Here is a 24,989-nt window from a genome sequence, read left to right on the forward strand (position 1 = left end):
TGTCATATTTCATGCTAAGACACTATGCTTATGACCATAGATTAGTCAGTCAATAAAGTAAAGTGCTGTCAGTAAAGTGTTGAAAATAGGTGACTGTTGAATGTGCAGCCCTAAATGGGACACCTTTATCATCCCCTACAAGGCTTATGAAAGATCACAGAAGAAAGGGTGGAAAGACTGTAAGAGCTGGAGGAAGTGGAGGACTGTGTGAGATGCTGACTTCCGGACATGACATGCTCCTTTGCTCTTCTGAATTCACAGAATCTGAATCTGTAATTACCTGCACAAGATCAGTACACAATCGCTCCCAACAAAATCTGCCAGGGAAGGGAGAGGAGCTCATGAAGCTCCACCCCTCCCTTAGCATCTATAGGCTAGAGGAGGAAGAGATTTTCTTCAGTGTTGTAGCTACTAGTAAGGTGCCCACATTCCCGTAAACAACTCTCTCGCCAGTGTGTTTGTAAGCAGCCCTAATGAAACTCATTGGGTCACCAAAAAAGGAAAAAACAAAAACAACAAAAAGACATAAATAAGGGAGAACTCATAAGGGAGAGGAAAGGATCGGTAGGAATTCGAGGGGGACAAGAGAGTGTGACAGGGTAAATATGATCAAACTTATATGCATATATATGAAAATGCCATAATGAAAACTGTATGTATAATTAATATAAACTAAGAGATGATGGAATAAACATATTACCTATAAATATATATAAGTATGTATTTCAAGCTTCAGTGGCCTGGCTCTCTACATCCTGACTGAGTGCATGTTGTTTCACATGGAGCCACGAAGGCACGACTGCTGTTCGTAATATCAGTTATAAGCCAAGTGGACGCCTCTTTCACTGGAGTTAAAAGTTGGATTTCAGTTTATACAAGCAAGACTTTTGCACAAGGCTTTATTGTTGGCATAGCAGAGTCTTTCCCACCTCCACTTTCTTAAATCCATAGAGGAAGAAGCCAGCTACTGAGGCCCTCCTGCCTTTCTAGATTATCCTTCTAAAACTGATGATTTACAGATGTGTAAAGAAATAGCAAAGAAACCTCCCCAGTTTATGCTGCCATTTAGCTGCTAAGCCTGATGTGAACCGCGAAGCTTATGTTATTTTCATGAAGGGAAGAGGAATAGCATTGTGACGAGGCAGTTTTGCATGCCTAAATCTCATCTTCAATTTCTCTTACCATAGAGCTAGATTTCTTTTCCTGTGCCACCTTCTGACACCCCCTCTCCAATTCTTGTATTCCATCCTTAGTGAGATTCATTCCTTTGAACACTCAGTAGCTGAACCCATTTCAAACTAATCAATCCTGGGGTAACAAAAGGTGGTACGGAGACCTTGAGCTGCTTCTGGAGGACACTGATGGCAAGATTCACTCTGAGCTAGTATTAAGCAGTTGTCTGCCTTCAGTCAGAGAGCAAGAACACCCAGGCCACTACATACAATTTCAGGAAGGTACATTTGTAAATGGAAAAGTATCACCTCAGACGGGCTTTACCACTGCCTCCTCAGCTCTCCAGCAGATTGCTGCTTATTTTTAGGTGGCAGCAAGTAGACAAAGACAGTCTACTGCTTTTGCTGGGCTCCTAATCCTCATTTATGTTGAAAAGGTCAGTTTGTCATTTCTCTCAGCATTTCTATGAGGAGACTTCACTCATCTCCACAGGGAATTGGTGGAAGATACAACAATCTCTGCCTGCTTTGTAATGGGAGGGAACTGGCAAATCAAAAAGCAGTGTACCTGGACCAGTCACTCCTCTGCTGTCTGCCTGCTGTGATTTCTCCCTGCACACCTGTGGTCCCTGCAGGGGCCTGCATGCATAGACTTGGGGGCAGAGCACATACCTTTCAAGTGATAAATTGAAAGTGGCAGGCAGGAAGGGACCTCAGATTCAAGACGGATTCTTCACCAGAAGCCCTGTATTTGAGTGGGTGGTAAGCTCTTAGCTGCTAGAAAATGACACTTGACTCATGGATCTTGGAGAGTGATTCAGAACTCCCAGGGACAAGGGGGTGGATGCTACACTCTCCAGACTGTTGGCAATGTATGGCTCCTGGAGAGCTTTACTGCTACTTAATATGCCCCCAAACAAGCTCCCCTTATTCCTCTTTGTGGTGATTTGAATAAGAGTGGCTCCCATAGACTCATATATTGACCACTTAGTGAGGTGGAATTAGGAGTGGCCTTGTTGGAGGAAGTATATTACCTGGAGTGAGCTTTGGGGTTTCAAATACCCAGGCCAGGCTCTCTCTCTTCCAGTTGCCTCCTGATCCAGATGTAAAACTGGATCTTCAGCACCATGTCTACCTACATGCATCCATGCTTTCTGCCATGATAATAATGGACTGAACTCTGAAACTGTAAGCCAGGACCTAATTAAATATTTTTCTTTTATAAGAGTTATCATGGTCACAGAGTCTCTTCAGAGCAATAAAACCCTAAGACACTGCTCCTTCTACACTTTCTATCTGAGAGATTGGCCTCAATCTTCTGATATTCCAGGCTAAGATTCTGGTTGTCTGAGTATATATAGGTACCTTAGCTAGGGTTTCTATGGCTGCAACAAAACATCATGACCAAAGAGCAAGTTGGGGAGGAGAGAGTTTATTGGGCTTACACTTTCACTTTGTAGTATGTCACTGAAGGAAGCCAGGACAGGAAGTAAAACAGGGCAGGAACTTGGAGGCAGATGCTGGTGCAGATGCTAGTTACTGGCTTATTTATCATGGCTTGCTCAGCCTGCTTTCTCTTAGAACCCAGAACCAGCAGCTCAGGGATAGATCCACCCACAATGGGCTGGGCCCTGCCCTATCAATCACTAATTTAAAAAAATGCCTTACATCTGGATCTTATGGAGACATCTTCTCTATTGAGTTTCTTTCCTTTCAGATAACTCTAGTTTGTGTGTCAAGTGGAACTAAGACTGGCCAGTACAATAGACCTTTTTGAGTTTACTTTGGACCTACCTCTCTCCTCATCCACACATCTATCTCTTGTAGCCAACTGTATACTACATATTATTCAGATCTCAGCTGCAATGTCACCTCCTAAGTCTTAACTGTCCTACAAGAATGAGTGCTCCTATAATCCTCACTCCTCTACCACACTACATTGAAACATGCATCTCTGATTATTTGTCTCCCTCTTCCACTGGACTGCCAGATGGTTGTAAGTAGAACTGATCCTTGTTTATCTTTGAATGCCAACATAGCCAGCCATCAGTAGCTGTTTGATAAGTAATGCCTTGCAGGAACAACATTGAGGCCTACTAGTGCCTAAGGCTGTATGGTAACAAGCCTAGCTTTGGAACTTGAGACCATGGTAACAGGCCTAGCTTTGGAACCCAAAACCTGGTCTCAGACCTTGCTATTTGTATGATCTTTGAGTGAGTTTCTTGACTTCTTTAAAGTTTTAGTCATCAGCAGGCTGGGGACAATCACTACTTCTTAAGGCTATGATGATGTGATATAATAATTTATGCAGAACACTTGAGCAAGGTCTGCATGACACATACATAAAATTCAGTTTGTCCTGGAGTCTAATCATAGCAACAGTAGCATTATGAGTAGCACGGCCATGTCAAATGGAAGGAGAAGCAGTGAGAAATAGATGGAACTTGACACCAGACATGTCGAGTGCTTGTGTATAGATTTAAAAGATGTAGGGAGTTGTTCAGGATAAACCATAGGAACAAGGGCTGGAGATATTCCTTAGGAGTGCTTGCCTCACACATATAAAACCTTAGGTTCAATGTCTAGTACTGCAAATGAATAAATAAATAATTCGGCTGGTGAGGTGGCTCAGTGGGTAAAGGTGGTTGCTGAAAGCCTTACAACCTGAGCAGGATCCCTGCGACCCAAGAAGTGACTCCCACAAAAGGTCTTCCTTAACCTCCCTCCATACATGTACCATGGCACACACGTGCATGCACACACAATAAGTATATTAATTAATTAAATGAGTAAGTAAGACTCAGGAGCAGATGGTATTACCCTAGGAAAGAATGAACGGGAAAATTGGGGCAGGGGAACTGAAGGCAGAGAACCCTGAGAAAGCCTACATTTCAGGAGTAAGAACAATTGGTAGAAAAGGGAGGGGGGCCACAACTTGGAGAGTGTCACTTCTCCACCACCTGAGATCACCAGGGGTGTCATTTGGGAAGGAAGGTGAATGAGGAGAATACAAGAGACAGCCAGAGTCTGCTAACCTTAGCTCCCTGGGAGCCAGTCTGTTCAGTAGGCTAGAAATGGCCATGCAAGGGGCAGAGTGGCGGTTGTTTGAGCTACAGTCTGAGTTTTTTTGTGGTGTGCATTAGTTTTCAGGTAAATGAAGGACTGATACCAGTGAAATGTGGAAGTCACTTTGCTCCTAAGTAGCTGGTTTTTCATTATGTCAATATTTTGCATCACTGGTTAATAGCAGCTGAAAGCAAAATGTTCTACCTCAGCTGAAGGTATAAAGCCCTGGGAACACAGGGAGCATTATGTAAGTCCCATTTACCCTGTGTTCTGCTTGGCTGTGTTCTATGTCGTGAAGTGCTTGAGAGTATCCCTCATTAGTCTTTGTGCACTTAATAGTCAGCCTTTCTGATTACTACAGTCATTACATATCTCCTTCCCATTTAAAGGTAAATGGCTATTTATTAGAGTGATTCATTTTTAAAAAGATTTGTGTGTGTATTTGTGGTGTGTGTGTGTGTGTGTGTGTGTGTGTGTGTGTGTGTGTGTATAGAAGCCAGAAGAGGACATCTAATCTCTTAGTGCTGTGTTGTAAGCTGCCTGGTCTTGGTGCTGAGAATTGAACTTCAGTTCTCTGGAAATACAACTCTTAACTACTGAGCCATCTCTCCAGCTTATACAGTGTTTCTTTATTAGGAATTTAATATTAAAAATTATGTGTCTTTTATGGTAATGATTGTTTTTCTCAGTGCTCCTTAAGTCCTTTCCTAACCCTTTGTCATCTAGTATTTTTTAATATATAATTTTTGTAAAGCGTTAGTTTTTAAGAAATCTGTATGTGAAAATATATGAGATACTTATGGTTCCTTTTCATGATACTGGAAGGAGACATGGAAAGGAATAGCAAGGTCTATGGTGGGAGATTTTCCCCAAGGATAACTCTGTCTGTCGCTTGACCTAGACCAGTGTGACTTGGTCTTCCTGAGTGACTCTTTTCCAAAGTGTTCTTGGTCATATGCTTACACAGTTGGGTTTTGCATATATACTTTCTCTTTGATCTTGTTACAGTCTGAACCAGTGTCTGAAGCTGACTTACATCCTCAGATGAACAGAGCTCCTTCTCAAGCTACAGAAAGCAGTCCAACAAAGAAGGTAAGAGCAGCAGAAAGATGCTGCGGTGCTAGCATAAAGACCCGTGGGCTTCTTACAGAAACTTGAAAGTTTCCACCAAGATGAATGTGACCGATCCACAGTTCTGAAGTGAGAATCCTTTCTGAAGATTAGGATCCTGAAGGTTCCAGGGCTGGGTCATGGATATCCCTGGTAGTTTGTACTCTCCTCAGCCTTCCAACTAAGCATGGCTGCCTTGCTTTTGGCAAGATCAAAAAAATGTTTTGGGGGAGCAGGAGAGATGGCTTAGCATTTTAAGAGTGCTTACTGCTCTTGCATAACTAGGGCCTGGGTTCAGTTTCCAGCACCCATATGGTGGCATACTACTTTCTGACCTCTGTGCTCAGTTTACACACATGGTGCACATACACACAACATAGAAAGTTAAATATAAAATGTGGAGAGAGCTGGGTGACTTTAGCGAGCCTTCATACATCTGCTAATGAAGCGGATGAGTGTAGGTAGTGAAGCTTTACTCCTTTGGGCTCAACTTGATTTCAGATATGCACACACTGCTCTCCTAAGGGTGCAGCCAGCAGACTAGGACCCTTACTTGCATCAAGTTTCATGTATACTGCATTTCAAACAATGGTACAGATTTCTCCTGCCTTTTAGTAACCATTTAGTAGTTACACATTCGTGGTCAATTTTCTTTGAAAAATGCTCAGAACATATCAGGGATGAGACACAGGGAACCCATCTGGCCTGAACTAGTTTTGGATGCTTGTGCATTAAGGCAAACTGTATCTTCTGCATGAAGTTTTAAGGAAAACCTTCTATTTACCATTGTATGTCTATACATGGTTGGGCATGCATATGATTAAAATCAGATATATCACAGGAGAGGGCATGCATAGTGAGAAAAAGGCTTATATCATTCAAGCATGTCAATCAAATAGGATCCTCCTTATTACACCCCTCAGAAACCAACTTCTCCTTCTTCTGGACCCCATAAGAGAAAACTCCAAACAATAGCATGCTCAAGTAGCCCACTGATTTCTGCAGTGTATCCAATTCTATCCGTTAATGGGACTGACTTGTTGCCTACAGAGGCAGATTGTACGGTCTGTTTAAATCAAGCTTCTTGCTGCTTTGCCATTCATATGCTCATTTTGAAATTCTTTCAGTAAGACAGCAAGAATATGGAACCATCTGTTTCAGACAGTAAGACCCTAGTACTACTCCATGTGGGTAGGGTAGCCTCCCCTTCTTGGTACCATGATTTCTTTCTTTTCTTGTTTTATTGTTGTTTACTTGGTTTTTAAAATTACCATGCAGAGCAGCACGTTTCACTCTCCCATTTCTGTACGTATTTGTGTGTGTTGATTCTCCCTCTCTTTGTCCCCAAGCTGAGTCAGGATTTTTTCTCAAATCTTGGTACCTTGCCTTTGCCTGAGTCCCTGATGTGTCACAGCCAGCACTACTCACTGTCGTGCTCCCCATTTCCTTTCTCACCCTCTTTTTGATCTTCAGTATTATCCCTTAGACCATTCTCTTAGCAAAGAGAGTGGACCTTGGGCTTGGAAGGACATGGGGTCCTCTAAGGAAGCAGGTCAGCTATTTCCTTGAACACACTGGCCTTTTGTTTGACTTCATGTAGGGACCAGGGGTAGGAGAATGATGAGCATATGACTAAGACCAATACAGACTTTAAAATATATTCTTCAAAAAGGCCCAGAGTGAGACAAGAGTCAGTTTTGTCTTCAATTAGAAGAGACCTTGTGGTTATACAAGAGTAGTTCTTAATCTTCCTAATGTTGTGACCCTTTAATACAGTTCCTCATGTTGTGGTGACCCCAGCCATAAAATGATCCCATTGCTACTTCAGAACTGTAATTTTGCTACTGTTATAAATTGTAATATAAATATCTGAGGTGTTGAGTATCTGATATGTGAGCTCTAAAGTGGTTACAACCCAGAGGCTAAGAACTGCTGTTATATAAAGTCTATGTGACTTTAAATGACAAGAAAGTATAGATTGTTTACAACATTAAAAAAGGACAAGAGTAGTGTCACTAGAATCTTATTTTGGTGTCCTTCTTGGTTAACAGCAAGGGTAATAGATTCGCAGTGTATTTTAAAAAGACACACAGGTAGGCTGTTTGCTGGAACCCACTGCCAGAAGCCCTCCAGCACTTGCTGAGCCAAGAATCAGCTGTGGTATATAGTTTGAACAGAGCCAAGTTTCAGTCTGTAGTGTGTAGTTTGAACAGAGAAGTCTTTTGATCTTGGGCACAGAACTGTGGATAGTGGCATGAGAGATGGAGGGGTCATAAAAAACATTTTGAGCATTTTGGGTTTATTTTTGATCCACAGGATGCACCACATGCTCAGCCTCCATCAAAGCCTATTCGCAGGAAATTCCGACCTGAAAATCAAACTACAGAAAGCCAAGAGCCTGCTGCTGCAGTTGGAGGGGCAGCTTCTGCAGCAATGGTGAAACCCCAACCAACAGTACAAAAGTAAGTGGCAAAAAGATGAGTGAAGAATGTGGGGGACTTCTTACATCTGTATGCATATGTATCTGTTACAAATGTGTTTGCATTTCTATTCCTAGCCATAGGGTTTAATGGCTGTCATAGTCATCTATGCCATGATGATGGTGATGGTGATAGCATTAAAGGCTCCCAATCTAATAGTAGACTTTATACTCCAAAAGTGTTAGCCTGACCCAAAGGAACAGGCAAGTCCTAGACAAGTGTTTGGTTTGGTTTTCCATCTTTTTCTCTTTCCTTCTTAATGCTTTTTGTGTTGGTCCAGATTTTCTTATGAAGGAGTCAGTATAGCAAGGGCCATTTTCTCTCATTTCATGCCTGATCTTAAGTTCCTTTAGGGTACATGGCCAGCTCAGTGATCATAGACTCAATTCTCAGCAAAATTAAGGTTTGAGTTTATAATCCTCATGTAGAGTTCCTGATATTAGTCACCTCAGTGCTGAATCGTGCAGGCAGATCTTCTATAATACCTCCCTCACCATCTGGAACAGATACTGAAGGAATTGTGGAGACACCATGGACAGGACAAACCACCCTTTCTAGAAGACTGTTTTTGAGATCTATTATTTGACTTAGTCTTTTATAGTGACAGTAAGTGAATATTGAGGACAAAATCCCACTACTGTCACTTAACTTGAAGTGAGCTTTGCTGGCCAGTATTGCAAATACTTGAGCTCCTTGTGATATTTCTGTAGAGGCCCTTCAGATCTCAGGGGCTCTGTAGCTTTTCTTCTGCTACACTATTGTGGAAAGAACTGCAACAGGTTCTGTGGAAGCTGGGTCCCGTTTGGGTTCTTTGCCTTCCTAACCAGGAGGCTAGAGTTCTGTCAGGCACAAAGATGGCTGTTTTCCTCATTCATTTCAGCTTCATGTTAATTCCAGTCAGTCACTGGTGGCCACATTGCCCTCCAAGGTAGATTGCGGGCATCTGGCGAACTTCACACAGAGAGCTGTTGCTTTCCTCTTTTGTTTTTTAAATCAGCTTTGTTGAAATATAATTTGTATAGCATACACTTTGGTGGCTTTTAGTATATTCACAAAAGTTATATGATCATCACCACAATATAATTTTGGAACCTTTTTTTAATCTCCAAAAGACTCTATGCCCAGTGGAAATTGTTCTTCAAGTTCTCTTCTCTGCCCAACTCCTGGAAACCACTAATTTATCCTTTATCTCTACTTTGCTTACATTTTACATTGACATAGCCATGTATCACGTGGTCCTTTGTGCTTGACTTTTTACTTTTTTACATTTTCTGTGTGTATGTGTGCATATTTGAGTCAAGATCTCACTCTCTGGCCCTGATTGACCTGTAACACAATTTGTAGATCAATCTGTCCATGAACTAACAAAGATCTACCTGGCTCTGCCTTTCAAGTTCTGAGATTGAAGGTATGCACCTCCATGTTTGACTTGGCACTTAGATTTTTTATTGTCATATTTAAGAAACTGTTGCCTAGTTCAAGTTTACAAAGATTATTTACTTAGAAAAATCTTGTCACTTTATAACTAATGCTGGCTCCTATGGTTTATCTTTAGTTCATTTTGTATCTCATGTGAAGATGAGGTTCAAATTTATTATTTGACATGGTAATTATATAGTTGTCCCTACAGTATTTATTGAAATGGTGTTTTCTTTTATTCATATGGTCTGTGAATGTTCCTCAGCATGCTAGTGTAAGGATCATGTAATGTCTAGCTAAGAGACTAATGCACAGGTAACAGTGTGAATAGTCAGGACCTAAGCTTTCACATGAGAAGATTTTATACAGCTTCTTATTTCAGTTCCAAGACCAGTTTGTTTTGGCACGATAGGAAGGAATTTAGTGTTCATAATTTTTCAAGGCTAGGAGCAAAAGACAGAATATACAAAATATTTGGCCTACAGGTCTTTCCCAAGCCAGAGTTTTGAGAGAGATGGAAGCACAGATTCCCTTAGACATGTTTTATTTACATATATATATATATATATATATATATATATATATATATATATCACCTCTTCCCCACTTTTTTTCTCATTCACAGTGTTATTTGCTAGGTACTATCTTCGGGGAAAATGAGAAAAAAGAGTCCCAAACATTTTCTGTAAGCCTAATTCTCCAACAGAACATGAAGAAAGGCTAAAAATAAAGTAGAACTAGTTGTAAAACTGTCATCAGCTTTTAAAGAAATTAACATAAAAATGAACCATTGTCAGAAACAAATTTAACTTTTGGTATTAACATTGCCCACACAAAAAAATTAGTAAGTTTGTAAAAGTAAACTGCTGAGTCCAGGTTATGTGCAATAAACATATCATAATGTATCATCATTAATAAGGACAGACAAATTCAGTGTAGAAACAGTTTGGCTTAGTTGTTTCTTTGCCCTGTCTTTCCTGTCTATTAAAAATGAACCTTTAGAAAATAGAATTATGCATGCAGTATGGAAACAGAGAACACCATACGACAGTACCATGGCTCTGTGCCAGACTCTGTAGTCTATATTCTTTTATATAAGCCCAGAGTGTGTTCTAGCAGCTAGTATAGACTGTTTGCTTGCCTGCATGATATTCTCAACATGGTTGTAATTTTTTTCTTTCCCTCCTTATGCTTGATATATTGGGATTCTCTATGAGATTGATGGCTTGAATACCTGATGGAAGTCCTTCATTTCCAACAATAGAAAAGGCAATACAAGTTTGGGACTTAAAAGATGCACCTAGCTTCCTTGGGAGAAATAAGGCTAAGAAGATCTATCCTTTTCTTAAAGACAGGATCTCATGTAGTCATGGTTGGCTCTGTGTAGTTAAGGATGATGAGCTCCCCATCAGCCTCTTGTCACTGCTCAAATGTTTGCATGATAGAAGTGAGCCAAAATATACAGGCTAGTATATATTTTTTCACTTAGAGAATCTTGTTTATACTCTTTCTGGGAAGGATCTTTTTTTTTTAAGATAGAGTCTCACACTATAGCTTGGGCTGGGTACCTCATAGCCTAGGCTGGCCTCAAACTTCTGAAAATCTTCTTGACTCAGCCTTCTGAGTGCTGGTGTCATAGGTGTGAGCCACTATGTCATTATTTTAAAATAATAAAATATATTGTATATATGTTTCAGATTCTCAAAGAATAAATAAAAATATATATTTTTTCAAAATTTAGAGTTGCTACTTGAGCAGAAAATACACTTCAGAAGGGTAGGATTGCTCTGTCAGAAAGCCAGGCATCCTGTCTTTTAGATTTTGTTGAGATTTGCCTTTATCCATATGCTAATGGTGACTTGTTACCAACATATTTATTTATATTTCTGGTCACATGGAAAGGGAGAAAGAACAAATGAAGAGAAAAAACCCCAGCTTATTGCTAAGATTTTTCTGATCTCACTGGCTTAAAACTTAGTCACATGTTCTTACTCACCTCCCAAGGTGACAAAGTAATACAATTTATGGTTGGGGGATATGATGATCAGTATTACCTGTCAAATTGACTCAGCCTAGAATCACCTGGGAAGAGGGTCTTAAGTAAGGACTTGTCTGGATCACATTGGCCTGTGGGCATGTCTGTGAGGGAATTGATTTTTAATTTATGTAAGAAGATCCAGCCCACTGTGGCTGCCACCATTACCTAAGCCTGTAGTGCTGAGAATATAAGTAGGTCTGCATGCATGTATTTCTCCATGTGCTTGACTATGGATATTATGTGACTTGCTACTTGGAGCTCCTGCCACTGTGACTTCTTTGCTATGATGGAATATAACCTAAAATTGTAACTAAATAAACCCCTTTCTTGTCTGAATTGCCTTTGTCAGGGTAGTTTATCATAGCAACAGTATGAAACAATGAGAGTAGGGCAGGTGGCCACATATCCAGTTGAAATAGAAGGGTCATATTATATGGAACACATGAGGGTATAAGGAGAGCTTAGTAGAGAGCTGGCCTAGCATGCACATGGCCCCGAGTTCAACCCCATCACCATAACAACTCTTTTGAGAGGTGCTCTGTCACAGACTCTCATGCTGACAGTACTGCATGGTGCTTTTGCTCCATATGATAGCGTGGCATGCAATGGATGAAACAAAACCAGGATCTACTGGATGGTCTTCTGCCTTGGAAACTGAGCCAGCTGTAGTCCAGATTGGAACACAGAGGAAAACATTAGAAGAATTGGTAGGGGAAAACTTAAGAAGCAATTAAGAGGCAAGATAAACACCTTTCCTTTATTGTTAACAGATGCCCTGGATCTAACATTGGTGTCTAAATTGGGACCTGTTATTTGCTTTATTTTGGACTCCTTTGGTTACAAATGAGAACAACAAAAACAAAAATCAAAACAACAATAACAGCAACACAACAACTTGGAATATCTTAGCATATTCTTTCTTGCCCCCAAAGATCATTAAGGAACCATATTCATTGTGAGGGTGTAGGGATGGTTTATAGAAAATAGTGGCAGCAAACCTTTGGACTCCTGAAAATTTTCTAGTCTTCTAAAGGGTATTTGTCACCTTTCTCTGTGAAGAAGTCTACCACTTTCAGCTCCATAGATTAATTGCCTTGCTATGATTAAACTGGACTCATAACTATTATCCACATACTTAGGAGAAAGAAGCTGCTTAGATAAGTATGCCCCAGCATCCATTCAAGTGTGCAACTGGAAGTGAGGGTTTTATCACACAAGCATGAATACAAGGCATCTGCCCATGTAGGTGGAGGGCACCAATAGAGACAATAGTTCTAAGCTGACTCACATAGCATGGTAGTAGTTTAAGGATGGAGAGGTATCTGGTTCCAGTTGATCTCTTTCTGTAAGCTTTACATTTTGAACTATATAAATTCACAGAAACTAACAAAAAGTAATACCAAACAAACTTGTTTATCTCTCACAGTTTGTCCCAGTGATTACATTTTACCTAACTATAGCTAGGATAATTCTATATCATTTTAGAACATATTGTCATATTGTGTATATTTGTGGAACAGTCACTATAATCAATATGATGGAGTCATACCTACTTCTTATTATCTAACATTCATAACCCCTAGGAAACGATTGCCTAATTTTCCATTCTTATAATTTTGTCATTTTAAGAATGCTATATAAATGGATTTCACATTTTTTTCTTCAGCATATTTAATCATTAAAACAAAACAAAAATAACCAACCAATCAAGCAAACAAAACAGTTTAGGACACTTATTCCAAAGAAAGGAAAATTTCCATCCCTTAGCATCCATCCAAATGTGGTAGATGTGTGTATCGGCCATCACTATAAAGCAGTGTCCTGTGGCATGCATATAGCAGTCTGTTTAATCAGTCTCCTATTAAGTGGTAGTTTGGCTGTGTGTAGTTGGTGAATATCACAAATGAAGTTGCTGCAAGCATATCTGCATAAGTTTTTATTTGTACACGAATTTTCCTTTCTTTAGAATAAGCATCCAGAACTGTGAGTTTTGGATTATCTGCTAAGTATGTGTAGTTTGAAAAGATACTACCAAGTGTTCTTCCAAAATGGAGGTTCCATGTTACATTCCCACCAGCAATGCATAAGACATTGAATATCTCCATCTCTTTGCCAGAATTTGATGTTGTTCCATTTTAATTTTAGCTGTTTAGTAGGTATTTATTTAAGTCTATGACAGTGTGGTCTTAATTTGTATTTCTCTGAAGGCTAGTGATGTTGAAAACCTTTTTGTGTGTATGTATTTGCCACTGCACATCCTCTTTGGTGATACATCCCTTCCTATCCTTTGATGGTTTTCTAATTCTTTTGTTTTTAGGAATTATGTATTTATTTTATGTGTATGAGCACACTGTAGCTGTCTTCAGATACACCAGAAGAGGGCATCAGATCCCATTACAGATGGTTGTGAGCCACCATGTGGTTGCTGGGAATTGAACTCAGGACCTCTGGAAGAGTGGTCAGTGCTCTTAACTGCTGAGCCATCTCTCCAGCCCTCTTTTTTTTTAATGTTGCATTCTGAGTCCTCTCCTCTCCCCTCCCTTTCTCTCCCCTCCCTTCTTCTCCCCTCCCTTCCTCTCCCCTCCCTTTCTCTCCCCTCCCTTCTTCTCCCCTCCCTTCCTCTCCCCTCCCTTCCTCTCCCCTCCTTTCTTCTCCCCTCCCTTCCTCTCCTCTCCCCCTCTCTGTAAGGAAAGAAGGGTTATGTAAAAAGGGTTCTGTAACGCACGCCCCCAAAATCCCTTTTCGCCCGAGAATAAGGACAGGAGGCGATAGTCGGGTTTATTGCCACGAGGAACTTTTTACTACTGCACACGATAAAGCGGAAAGACCCAAGAAACCGGAAGAGGGTCCCTTAAATACACCCTAGAGTGACGTATTCACTCCTGAATGGCTGCTTGCTCACTACCCAATATTACGCCTCGGGATAGGCCAGTGGCTTGGCGCTCTTTCTGCCTAGCAGCTGCGCAGAATGATTGTTTACTGCTGGGGAACCATGCGGCCAGCGCCATGTTGGAAAAACGCACGTGTGCAGCCACTGAAACAGCAGCTCACTACATCTCTCCCTGTTTAAATTATTAATATAAAACAGCCTTTCGCCCATTGAACGCAGCACCAACTCAGTGAGGGAAAGCAGAGGCCTGATCCCCTGTGCAAAATGAGATATTGTAATGGGTTTAATTCCCATACCCAATCTCGATACCTTTTGACGGGGAAAGGAAGCCTCTATCCTGGGGCGCCACCAGGAGGAGGTAATTGGCATCAAACCTTTGTGCAATCAGGCATGCTTTCGGGAAATCTATCCACACTCGTGGAACATTCCCTGTCGAGTACCCACTCGAAAACACCTCTAACTGCTCAGGTACTGGTTATTCAGGCAAGGGCTGATTGGACTTTAGACCTCTCATCTTCCCAGTGCAATGAGGCAAACCCCCTGGGGTGCTTAGACTGAGGGTCGCAGTCCCGGCCTAGATAGTCTAATTTCAGGGAGGGGTGCATGCTCCAAGGCTGCGCGTGCTTAGGCTTAGAGCTACCTTGTCACGTTTTTGCTGGGCTTGAGCTTACAAGCCATCCATCTATGAATACTAGTTCACATCCTAGGAGTGTATCACGCAGGCCTATTCCGGCTCTTTGGAAAGAAAGAAAGAAAGAAAGAAAGAAAGAAAGAAAGAAAGAAAGAAAGAAAGAAAGAAAGGAAAGAAGAAAGAGAAAGAAAGGCAGAAGAAATTTATTTTTAAGAAGTAAAATCTCCACGGGCAGCAGGTTTCATCCGCTGGAAATCCGAGCTTGTAATCACGGCTGTATCTGGTCCAACTTCCCATTCCACTTTCCTTTTAAGTAAGCAGAAAGATTATGGCTTTAAATAAATGTATCATTCACAAATCTCAGAGGTGAAATACCTGGATATGGGGTCATTGAGACACAGCTCATTTGAGCCACGTCTGCGAGCTGTATCAGATGTGCTTGGAGCGAATTAACTCTCTGATTGACCAACACATCCACTTTCTGTGGGGGGGTCAAAGCCTCAGAGGTTTTTTCTGGAATTTGATTAGCAACAGTAGCTGCTGTAACTTGATTAACCATGTCTGAGTCAGCTGTCACAGCTGCAATTTGTAGGGATGGTAATAGCAGCGATAAGGGCTGCAGTTATATTAGAATCTCCTTTCTTGTCAGGATAAAATCAAGGTCTCAGACGTCTGAACAGGGATAGGGATCAGAGTGGTAAACTGGCTATTAGACCTGCCTATAGAAAAGCAGACCAGCACTGTAATATAAAGCGAGTTACATTGGTACAAGTTAGCAGCAGCAACACCTTTTAAGAAGGCAAGGGCATAGGTTTTTGGGAAGCAGATAGGTTAATCATCTAAATTCACTGTATATACTAGGAACCCAATTTAGGAGAGTCCAAATGGGAGCTGAGAGCATCTGCAGATGAATCCTTTCGGGGGTCTTTTTCAGGAACCGCGAGTCGCCGCGTCAGTCACTCTGGCAGCCAAAATGGATTGTCTTCCCCCTGTGGAAACACACAGACCGCTCCCCGGGATCTTATTAAAATAGGATCCGGGCCTTTCCATAGACCAGTCAAAACATCTTTCCATTTTACCATTTCTTTTGGCCTAGTTGGTTCCAGGCAATGGCGATCAGCCGCTGTATTGCCCTGACTGTCCAAGTTCAGAAAGTTGAGGGTAAAAAGTGCCAGAGAAATAGTAGCTCGTGGCACCGTGGGCAGAGCTTCCTCAACTTCTCCCTTTTGTTTTATCAAATAAGTTTTAAGGGTGCGGTGAGCACGCTCAATGATGCCCTGTCCCTGGGGGTTATAAGGGAGACCCGTCAGGTGTGTCACTTCCATATGGCGACAAAATTGTTTAAATTTTTGAGAAGTATAGGCTGGCCCATTGTCCGTTTTAAGGATTTTAGGCTTTCCCCAAGCACTCCAAGCTTCGAGGCAATGTTGAATAACATGGGCCGCCTTTTCTCCGGTCAAAGGAGAGGCAAATATAACTCCAGAACAAGTATCAATAGAAACATGCAAATATTGTAATTTACCAAAGGATGGGATGTGGGTAACATCCATTTTCCAGATTTGTAAGGGCCTGATTCCCCGAGGGTTAACTCCTGTATGGGGAACAGGTAGGAATTGACAGCAGTTTTGGCATTGAGTCACGATATCTCTGGCCTCCCTTCTAGAGATGTTAAATCGACATCTTAATGTCTCAGCTGTCACATGAAACCTTTTGTGAAAAGCTTTAGCCAAATCTAACTTTGGCGAAAGGGCAATTGCAATTAACCTGGTGGCTCGATCTGCCAGGTCATTACCGCGGGTCATAGGTCCCGGTAAGCCTGAGTGAGCCCTAATATGAGTTATAAAGACCGGGGATCTACGCTTAGCCAGGGTAAGCTGAATCTTTTGAAAAACTTCCACAAGTCTGCTAGATGTCTTAATTAACCCAGCAACTTCCAATGCTTTTACTGCATTAACCACATAGAAGGAATCTGAAACAATATTTAAGGGACCTGGAAAGATTTCCAGAACCTCTGACACCACTAAGCATTCCACCATTTGAGGTGAGGTTTCATGATATTGTTTGGATGTAACTTTATCATTAACCACATAGGCACCTATTCCTGTTTTTGACCCATCCGTATAAACTACCATTCCATCTGGGAGTGGCTCCTGAGCTGTAGAGCTCAGTCTGCATTGTCTTAATTTAAATGTAAATATTTTTAATCTCCCGCCTGTTCTCTGAGGCCTGAACTGCACATTTTTTTTAACTTTAAATTTAAACTTTAAATTTTAAAAGACACATGTTGTATCTTTTTTCTATAAACATAGGCAAATCAAAAATTTTCAAACTCTCGGTTGAATTATCAACTGTAGCCAATGGAATATTGGCAGTTTAACTATGTTTTTAAGCCTCTTTTTTAATGTTAGAGTATAACCATATTTTTGAAAAACAAAACCAATCTTTAACGATGTAAGCAATTTATTTTCTTTAAAATCAACATCAAGTAAATTACCTTTATGCTATAAAGTTTTGCTGTCAGTTCTTATATATAAATGCACGATAGTGCAGCTTTAAATATCTCACCAAAGAGACACTGTTCTTAAATCTTATCTTTACACATCTGGTTTTTGAATGACTCCAACCCTGAGTCACCAATCTTAAGTCAGCCTTTTTTTTTATCAAGGTTGTAAACCTTTTTATCATATCCAATAACTTTAGGCCAATAATTTATAAAACCAGTTGGAAACAAAAATGAAATGACAACACATCTTATATATTTGAACCAAACAAAATTTGTCGATTTCTCTAGCTGTAATTTCAAGATAAAAGCACCTTGTCACTTTGATTTTTTTAGGACAAACTCTTAACTTCCTTATTTAATCCAAAAAACATGTTGGTCCCTAGAAAAAGCAGCCTTTCCAGCTGAGCTCAACTCTTTAGCCACTGCTCTGCATATTAAAACTGCCTTTGAAAACCAAGTTAGACTAGACCAAGTGTTGAATCAAGCAATTTTAACAATCTTTTAAACATTAAACATAGAACATGAAACATAGACGACCAATCATTCATACGAGACACGTGGACAGAAAACACAATGAGACACACGTGGACATTGGTGCACCAAGGACAAGACAATAAACAAAAAAAAAGCAGAACTAAGGATTTCTCTTAGTTTCTCTTATACTAAGATGTCTCCTGGAGTCATGGCGGGTGTAGCTAACCTCTCTACTTGGGCTACAGTAAAGTTAGCTCCAATTCCATATGCGCGCACTGCTTCCGCTAATTCTTTGACCTGTCTATAATCTACGGGAGCATAAACGCGTGTGCCTTCTGCCGCTTCAAAGACCGGAAATGCAAGCTGTAGCTGCCTCCGATCCGCCGGGCTGAGGAATGAGTTAAGGCCTCCGCCCGAATCATAAGTCGGAGGCGAGGGTGAGGCTGAGGAATTCAAAGGCTTTCTTAGTCTTACTTTGGAACTGCCAGCCTTAGTACAGGCCGCTGGTTCCTGCCCCAGGCCCTCTTCCTCTCCTTGTGCTAGATCTTCCTCGGAGCTGCTAAGGTGTATGGAAGCAGGCTCCTTAATTGGGTGCGGGGGTTCCCGCTTCTCTTCACCAGCCGGTGAAGGTTTCCTAGCTTTAACAGGCCCTGCAGTGGCCTGTATTCCTCCTGAACATTCTTTCCTATAACCAAACTCTCTGGCCAGTCTCTCTCCAGACTTCTTTGTCTGTTTCTCTTTTCCCAACCCTATGGCTGAGCACCTGTTGCCACATCCTGGTTCTGATAGCTTAGAGCAGACCTTTTTTGAAACCTCTCCACTCGCCCTATTAGCTGTACCTCGGGCTGGATCCTCACAACAAAAATAGACTGCCAACGAAAACCACACAAGGCCAGCTACTACAGCAGCGGCAGTGAATGAAAATTCGGTCGCAACAAAGGTCTCCACGCCAAGCATACCTTCCATGATGCACCTCGCGTTCCCTCAGTTTTTAACCCGTCCCCAAGCTTGGGTGGTCTCCCGCAGCGCCTTAAAATTACCCGGGTTTCGGCACCAGATGTAACGCGCGCCCCCAAAATCCCTTTTTGCCCGAGAATAAGGACAGGAGGCGATAGTCGGGTTTACTGCCACGAGGAACTTTTTACTACTGCACACGATAAAGCGGAAAGACCCAAGAAACCGGAAGAGGGTCCCTTAAATACACCCTAGAGTGACGTATTCACTCCTGAATGGCTGCTTGCTCACTACCCAATATTACGCCTCGGGATAGGCCAGTGGCTTGGCGCTCTTTCTGCCTAGCAGCTGCGCAGAATGATTGTTTACTGCTGGGGAACCATGCGGCCAGCGCCATGTTGGAAAAACGCACGTGTGCAGCCACTGAAACAGCAGCTCACTACAGGGTTCATTTTGGCTCATGGTTTGAAGAGCTACAGTAGAACATGGTGGTGGGAGGAAACATGGCATCAAATACAAGCACTGCTGCTTATAGTGCCCTGGCAGGTGGGTACACAGTCAAAAAGCAGAGATGAATGTTAGTGCTCTGAGGTTTGAGAACTTTCAAAATCTATGGTTAGACTTGTTGTTTTCACCTATCTTGTCCATGATGAAACTTCTCTCTTCATCCTCTTCTCAGGCCATTGTACTTTTCTGTTTTCTTTTTCTTTTTTGTGTTATTTTAGTTGTACATATATTGAATATTATGGAACTTTTATTGCCTTAACAGAAATGTTAGTAATTAATGTTCTTTAGAGTAGAAGGACATAGTTGAGTTTCTAAACTTTAATAATAGCTCTTTGTTTCTGCAGGGAGAAAAGGGTGAGTTTTACTTCATCTTAATTTATTAAAAACCCACAACTGAAATAAATTCCATTTCAGAGATCAATGGTTTGAAAACTTGAGGTAGTACTTGCCCAGAAGTCGATGTTACCAGAATAGCAATATCTGTAGATTGCCACTGAAACCAAATCTGTGTACTCGAACAAATGTCTGAATATTAAACATCTCAAAAAGAAAAAGAAAAGGTCTTCTAGAATGTTGTTCTTTGGAAAAAGCACTAAAATTGGACCAAGGCACAGTTTTTCTCTAGTAGACATTCAAATTAAGTTTGTTGTAAAGCAAAGAAATACATCATGTATCAAAATGCAGGCATTCTTTTTATGCTGTGTATATTTTGTTTCTGTTATGTTGGCATTGTTCTCAAAATTTTACTTTGCAATATTTATTTTATTGTATTTTTGCATATATTATCCATTCTGTAAAGAAGTTATGAATTAAATTTTACTCTTATGTGTGGAACCTGGATAACCTCCCCTCTCTCCCTCTCTCTCTCTTTCTCTCTCTCTCTCTCTCTCTCTCTCTCTCTCTCTCTCTCTCTCTCTCACACACACACACACACACACTCACACACACACGTGCATGCATACACACATACATACATGTACAACATGAGAATACAAAGGAGACATCTGTAAAGAAGATGGAACCTAATGTGATTGGAAACAGGACAAGAAAGGATATTGAGTAGCAAATATTGGCCAAAGTGCATATGTATTTCAATGAAAATATCATGCGACCTTTCAGTTTGCTCAGTGAATGTATGCTACTGAAATTATATTTTAAAAAGTGTGGGAGATGGCTCAGTGGATAAAGCACTTGGCTGTATAAGCATGAGGACCTGAGTTTAAATCCCAGAATACAACTGGAAATGCAGTCTCTGCTTTATAAAAAAGGTGGACTTTTGAAGCTTCTTCCCTGCCTTTATATGGCTGTAACAAACCTTTAAACTTTCTGCAGATGGAACTAATCTACAGATTAGCAGGGTGTCTAGCATATGTATCCCCTTAGGAGATAGTCATCCTATCTCTAGGGTAGATCAGTACTAGGACCCATTTCCCAGTGATTAAAAATATGATTATTTTTCTAGGAGGGTACAAATCACCTTTTTTGTTGTGTTTCTTGCTGTGGGAATAAGAGTTTGTAAGTTATACTTGTGGTGACCATGTTGATTTATCATTCCCATCATGGAAAGTTTTAAAAGATCAAGACGGTACTAAGAAGACTTATGGCCAAACAGTGTAAGCAGATACTTTAATAGGCCCAAGTGGAACACATGATCTCCCTAGTTACACCCGTTCTTTTAATTTAGTACTGACTTAGCTAAGGTGTGCTGGTACAAAAACATTCTTCATTTTCTTCATGTGCTTCAGATATATTCTGGTATATATTAAAATTCACACATTCTCTCTCATAAAGAAATAAAGGAGAATTAGGCAGTCTAGCTAAATTTCTGCTTAAGAGAATGTTCTGCTCTTTTCCACCAGTCTTGTCCACTGAAGTAGATTCCATTAATGCCTATACAAAAAGGGTCATTTGGCTAACAAGACTTATCAGAAAATACTGCGTATTAAAGTGTCTTGGAATAACTGGAACACAAATGTTTGAAAAGGCTCAATTCACAGTCTCCATTCAAGTTGTAAAATGAGGAATGGCTTCAGGTATAAATAATTCATCCTGACAAATTTGTTTCATTTTGGCATGGGCCTGCCTGCCCGCTGGCTTGCTGGCCCGAGAACATGAGATGTTATTTTTGGAGCCCTGGGATGTTAACCTTTGTCAGTTTAGCTCCTCTCATGAAACTGAGTTCTGACTTGCAAGAAAGGGGCCAGACCTCTGAGTTTCTTTTCATAGACATGTTTGCACTGTTTTACAGGCAGTCTTCCAAGCAGAAGAAGGCTATTCAGACTGCCATTCGCAAAAATAAGGAGGCCAATGCAGTGCTGGCTCGCCTGAACAGTGAGCTTCAGCAGCAGCTGAAGGTAAGGAGTATGCCTCACATTTGGATCCCCTCACTTAACCCTGGCTTTTTGTTCTGATTTGTTTTGACCATCAGCTCCCCATTACTTTCACTAAGATCTGCCTTTGTTCTCAAAGCTCATTTGGCTTGTGAAGAACAAGTGTATTTGTGATTCAAGGGTTGGTTCTTGAATGCTTAGACTAAGACTAGTAACTTCAATATAAAGGCTGTATACCATGTATGAGTTAAAAGGAAACAAAGCTGCTTACAAACTCTGGATTCTTTGTTGTTCAGAGCTTTCAGGTAAGTTCATAAACGTATAGATGCTCTATGAATGATGCTTGCTTTTGTGGAAGTAGGCAGCCTGGGTAAATCCCTTTTCTAGTACCTTGGAAATGGTTCCATTTCACTTTCTCAAGGACATCAGCCCTTGTTTTCTCACCTGTTTCTCTCTATCATTTCTCCCCTGAATTAGTTTCTCAGGTTGCTCTGGCCATATAAGACAAATGTGGCGATGTCATACCATAGTAAGTTATTCTGCCCAGCTCTGGAGTTTGAAGCCAATGTGTCATAAGAGCCCTTCTGTTTTTGAAAGCTTCAGAGATGACATGATGTTTACTGCTTCCCAAGTTTAAGTGTTTTCTGGCAATCCTTGCTATTCCTTGACCTGTACATAAAGGCCCAATCTCTGTCTCCACCGTCATGTAACATTCTTCCTGTGTCTTGTTGTAATGTATTCTTATTGTACTGTTCTGATTAAGGACACCAGTAATTGGATTAGGGTCCAACTTAATCTAGCATGATGTTATCCTTACATGGTTCTCTTTGCATATAAAAATCATGTTTACAGGTCCTGGGAGTTAGGACCTGAACATATTTTGGTGGGGTATGATTTTATTGGGTCATTCTCAACCCAAGTGTCAACATACTCCAGCATTAGGAATCTTAGGGGTTATTCTCATTCACTGTCTTACTCACATTCCTCTTAGGGGCTTTGCTTTTCCCCTCCCCCCTCTCTCTCTCGATTTTAGAAGAATCTACATAAATTACCATCTTCTCTAAAATTATTTTTTAGTTTTTTAGTTTTTTTTTTTTTTTTTGACAGAGCCTTGATCCATAGCCCAGGCTGGCCTAGAACACAAAATCCTCCTGCCCCAACCTCCTGAGCTCTGAGATGATACATATGCACCACCATGCTGATAATGGAAACAGTGCTTGCAACTGAGATACTGTGCTTCTCCTTCTTGACCCTCCACTCCAGGATACTGCTTTAGCACTCTCTACTCCCTTCCCATTCCTGACTTCTCGTTTATGTGGCTGTCCCCTCTGCCAGGATATTTAATTCCAGAACTTTGAAATACATAGAAAATTTAGAATAGTTGTACCATGAATATTTGTACAGCCACTGCTTCAGCTCTGCTACAGCAGTTTATTATACTTTTTAAATTATTCACATGCCAGTTTGTCTATCTGCTCTCTTCATCAGTTTATTTCACTTTTGACATATATTTAAATATATTACCAACATCTGTATATATTCCCTAAACATCTCAGCATATATATTGTTAGCTAGAGTTCAGTTTTTTATTTGAGACATAGCCCCTTCATCCTGGAATTCATTATGTATGCAGAACAGTCTAGCCTCATAGAGTTCATTTTTAAAAAGTTTTTCTTAGGATGTGAAATTTAACACATACAAGTCGTAACTGTATTATTGCTGATCTTGTAACAAAATGGATATACTTATAGAACCCAAGTTCTATGGATTTAGAGACCATTGCCATCTCCAAAAGAGGGTTTCTCATTTTCCTTTCCATTCTACTTCTACCCCACCCCAGGGCAATCACTATTCTGATGTTTTCATACCATAGGTCTGCCTGTTCTGTAACTGTATATGATGGTATTTTTATAACAAATATATTTGTATAAAGTTTTTTGAGATTCATTTATTTTTTTGTGTGCATGAGAAATTCACTCCTTTCATTGCTACCTAATACTGTGCTGAGTACATATGCTGCAGTTTCATTATTAGGTTTATTGATGAAAACCTGAGCTGTTTACAGTTTTAGAACATGGTAAATAAAACTGCATCGTTGAACATGTTTCAACATTATGTTCTTACTTAGTCTTTGAGAATTTTATGCACTATATTTTGGTTATATTCACCCCTTTCCTTGCCTCATGTCTTTTAACAATAACTCACTGAGTCTAACTTGTGCTGCCCCTACATGTGTGGGTGTGAGATAGCTTAGCTAGCTGGTCAATTTATGAGTGACTACACCTCCTAAAGAAAACTGACTCTCCCTCAGGTAGCATCCAACAACTGCCAATAGTTCCTGTGCCTTCAGGTAAGGCCTCTGGGTCCTCCCCACCTAAACTTGGATGTTCACTGGCTTGATCTTATGCAGGCAGTTATGACTTCTGTGAGTTCATGAGTGTAGTGGTTTGGTCATGTTCAGAAAATGCTGTTTTGCCGTAGTTCTCTTTACAGCCTGTGGCTATTTATTCTTTCTGCCCGCTCTCCAAAAATGGTCCATGAACCTTGCAGGGGGGATGAGATAGATGTTCCATTTATGACAGAATACTCCACAGAAACTTTAGACATGTTTTTGTTTGGAAATATATTCTTATTTATTCTAGAGGACCTAGGTTACCTAGATAACCAGGATTCATTGATGATTGGTTAATTAATTGTCAGGCAGGTGTGGTAATCTCAGGACTTGTGGGGTAGAGGCAGGCAGATTTCTCTGAGTTTGAGGCTAGCCTTGTCTACAGAGTAAGTTCCAGGACAGCCAGGACTACATAGAGAAAAAAAAAACCATGTCTCAGAAAACTAACACACACACACACACACACACACACACACACACACACACACACACACACAGAGGTGTCTTAGTTACTTTTCTATTGCCATGAGGAGACACTATGACCAAGGCAACTTATAAAAGGCAGCATTTAATTATGGGCTTACTTGCAGTTTCAGAGGATGGGCCCATGACCATCATGGTGGGGAGCATAGCAGCATGCAGACTGGTATGGCAATTGAGCAGTAGTGAAGAGCTTACATATTATCTGTAAGTTGCAGACAGAGAGAGTGATTGGGTCTGGGTGGACTTTTGAAAGCTCAGAGCCCACCCCCAGTGATACATCTCCTCTAATAAGGCCACACCTCATTATCCTTCACAGGCACTCCCACCAATGTGTGTCAGTATTTTCTTCTGGTGTTTGTATCACCTATTTATTTGATAACTATGTACTTTTATGAACAGATACTTTAAAATTTTATAGAACCCAACTTTGTTATTTTTCATAAGTTTATTACTTTCAATGTAAGGAAACTATAGCTATAGATTATAAAATAATTTTAGCATATTTCCTACTTACAGCTTTATTGGTTTTTACTTTTACAT

General features: G+C 40.7%; 1 protein-coding gene across 11 annotated transcripts in view; it reads left to right on the forward strand.

Annotated features, from left to right (window-relative positions):
* The window catches only part of Reps2 (RALBP1 associated Eps domain containing 2), a 226,836-nt gene that overhangs the window by 190,243 nt on the left and 11,604 nt on the right, over positions 1 to 24,989 (forward strand). For all 11 annotated transcript variants that reach the window (XM_034485279.2, XM_076918714.1, XM_034485280.2 and 8 more), the window contains 3 exons: positions 5,247 to 5,330; positions 7,665 to 7,810; positions 21,493 to 21,598. In XM_034485279.2, coding sequence (XP_034341170.1) covers positions 5,247 to 5,330; positions 7,665 to 7,810; positions 21,493 to 21,598 — 336 coding nt within the window. The remainder of the gene's footprint in view (positions 1 to 5,246; positions 5,331 to 7,664; positions 7,811 to 21,492; positions 21,599 to 24,989) is intronic.

The sequence above is a fragment of the Arvicanthis niloticus genome, chromosome X, assembly GCF_011762505.2.
Source record: "Arvicanthis niloticus isolate mArvNil1 chromosome X, mArvNil1.pat.X, whole genome shotgun sequence".
Taxonomy (NCBI): Eukaryota; Metazoa; Chordata; class Mammalia; order Rodentia; family Muridae; genus Arvicanthis; species Arvicanthis niloticus.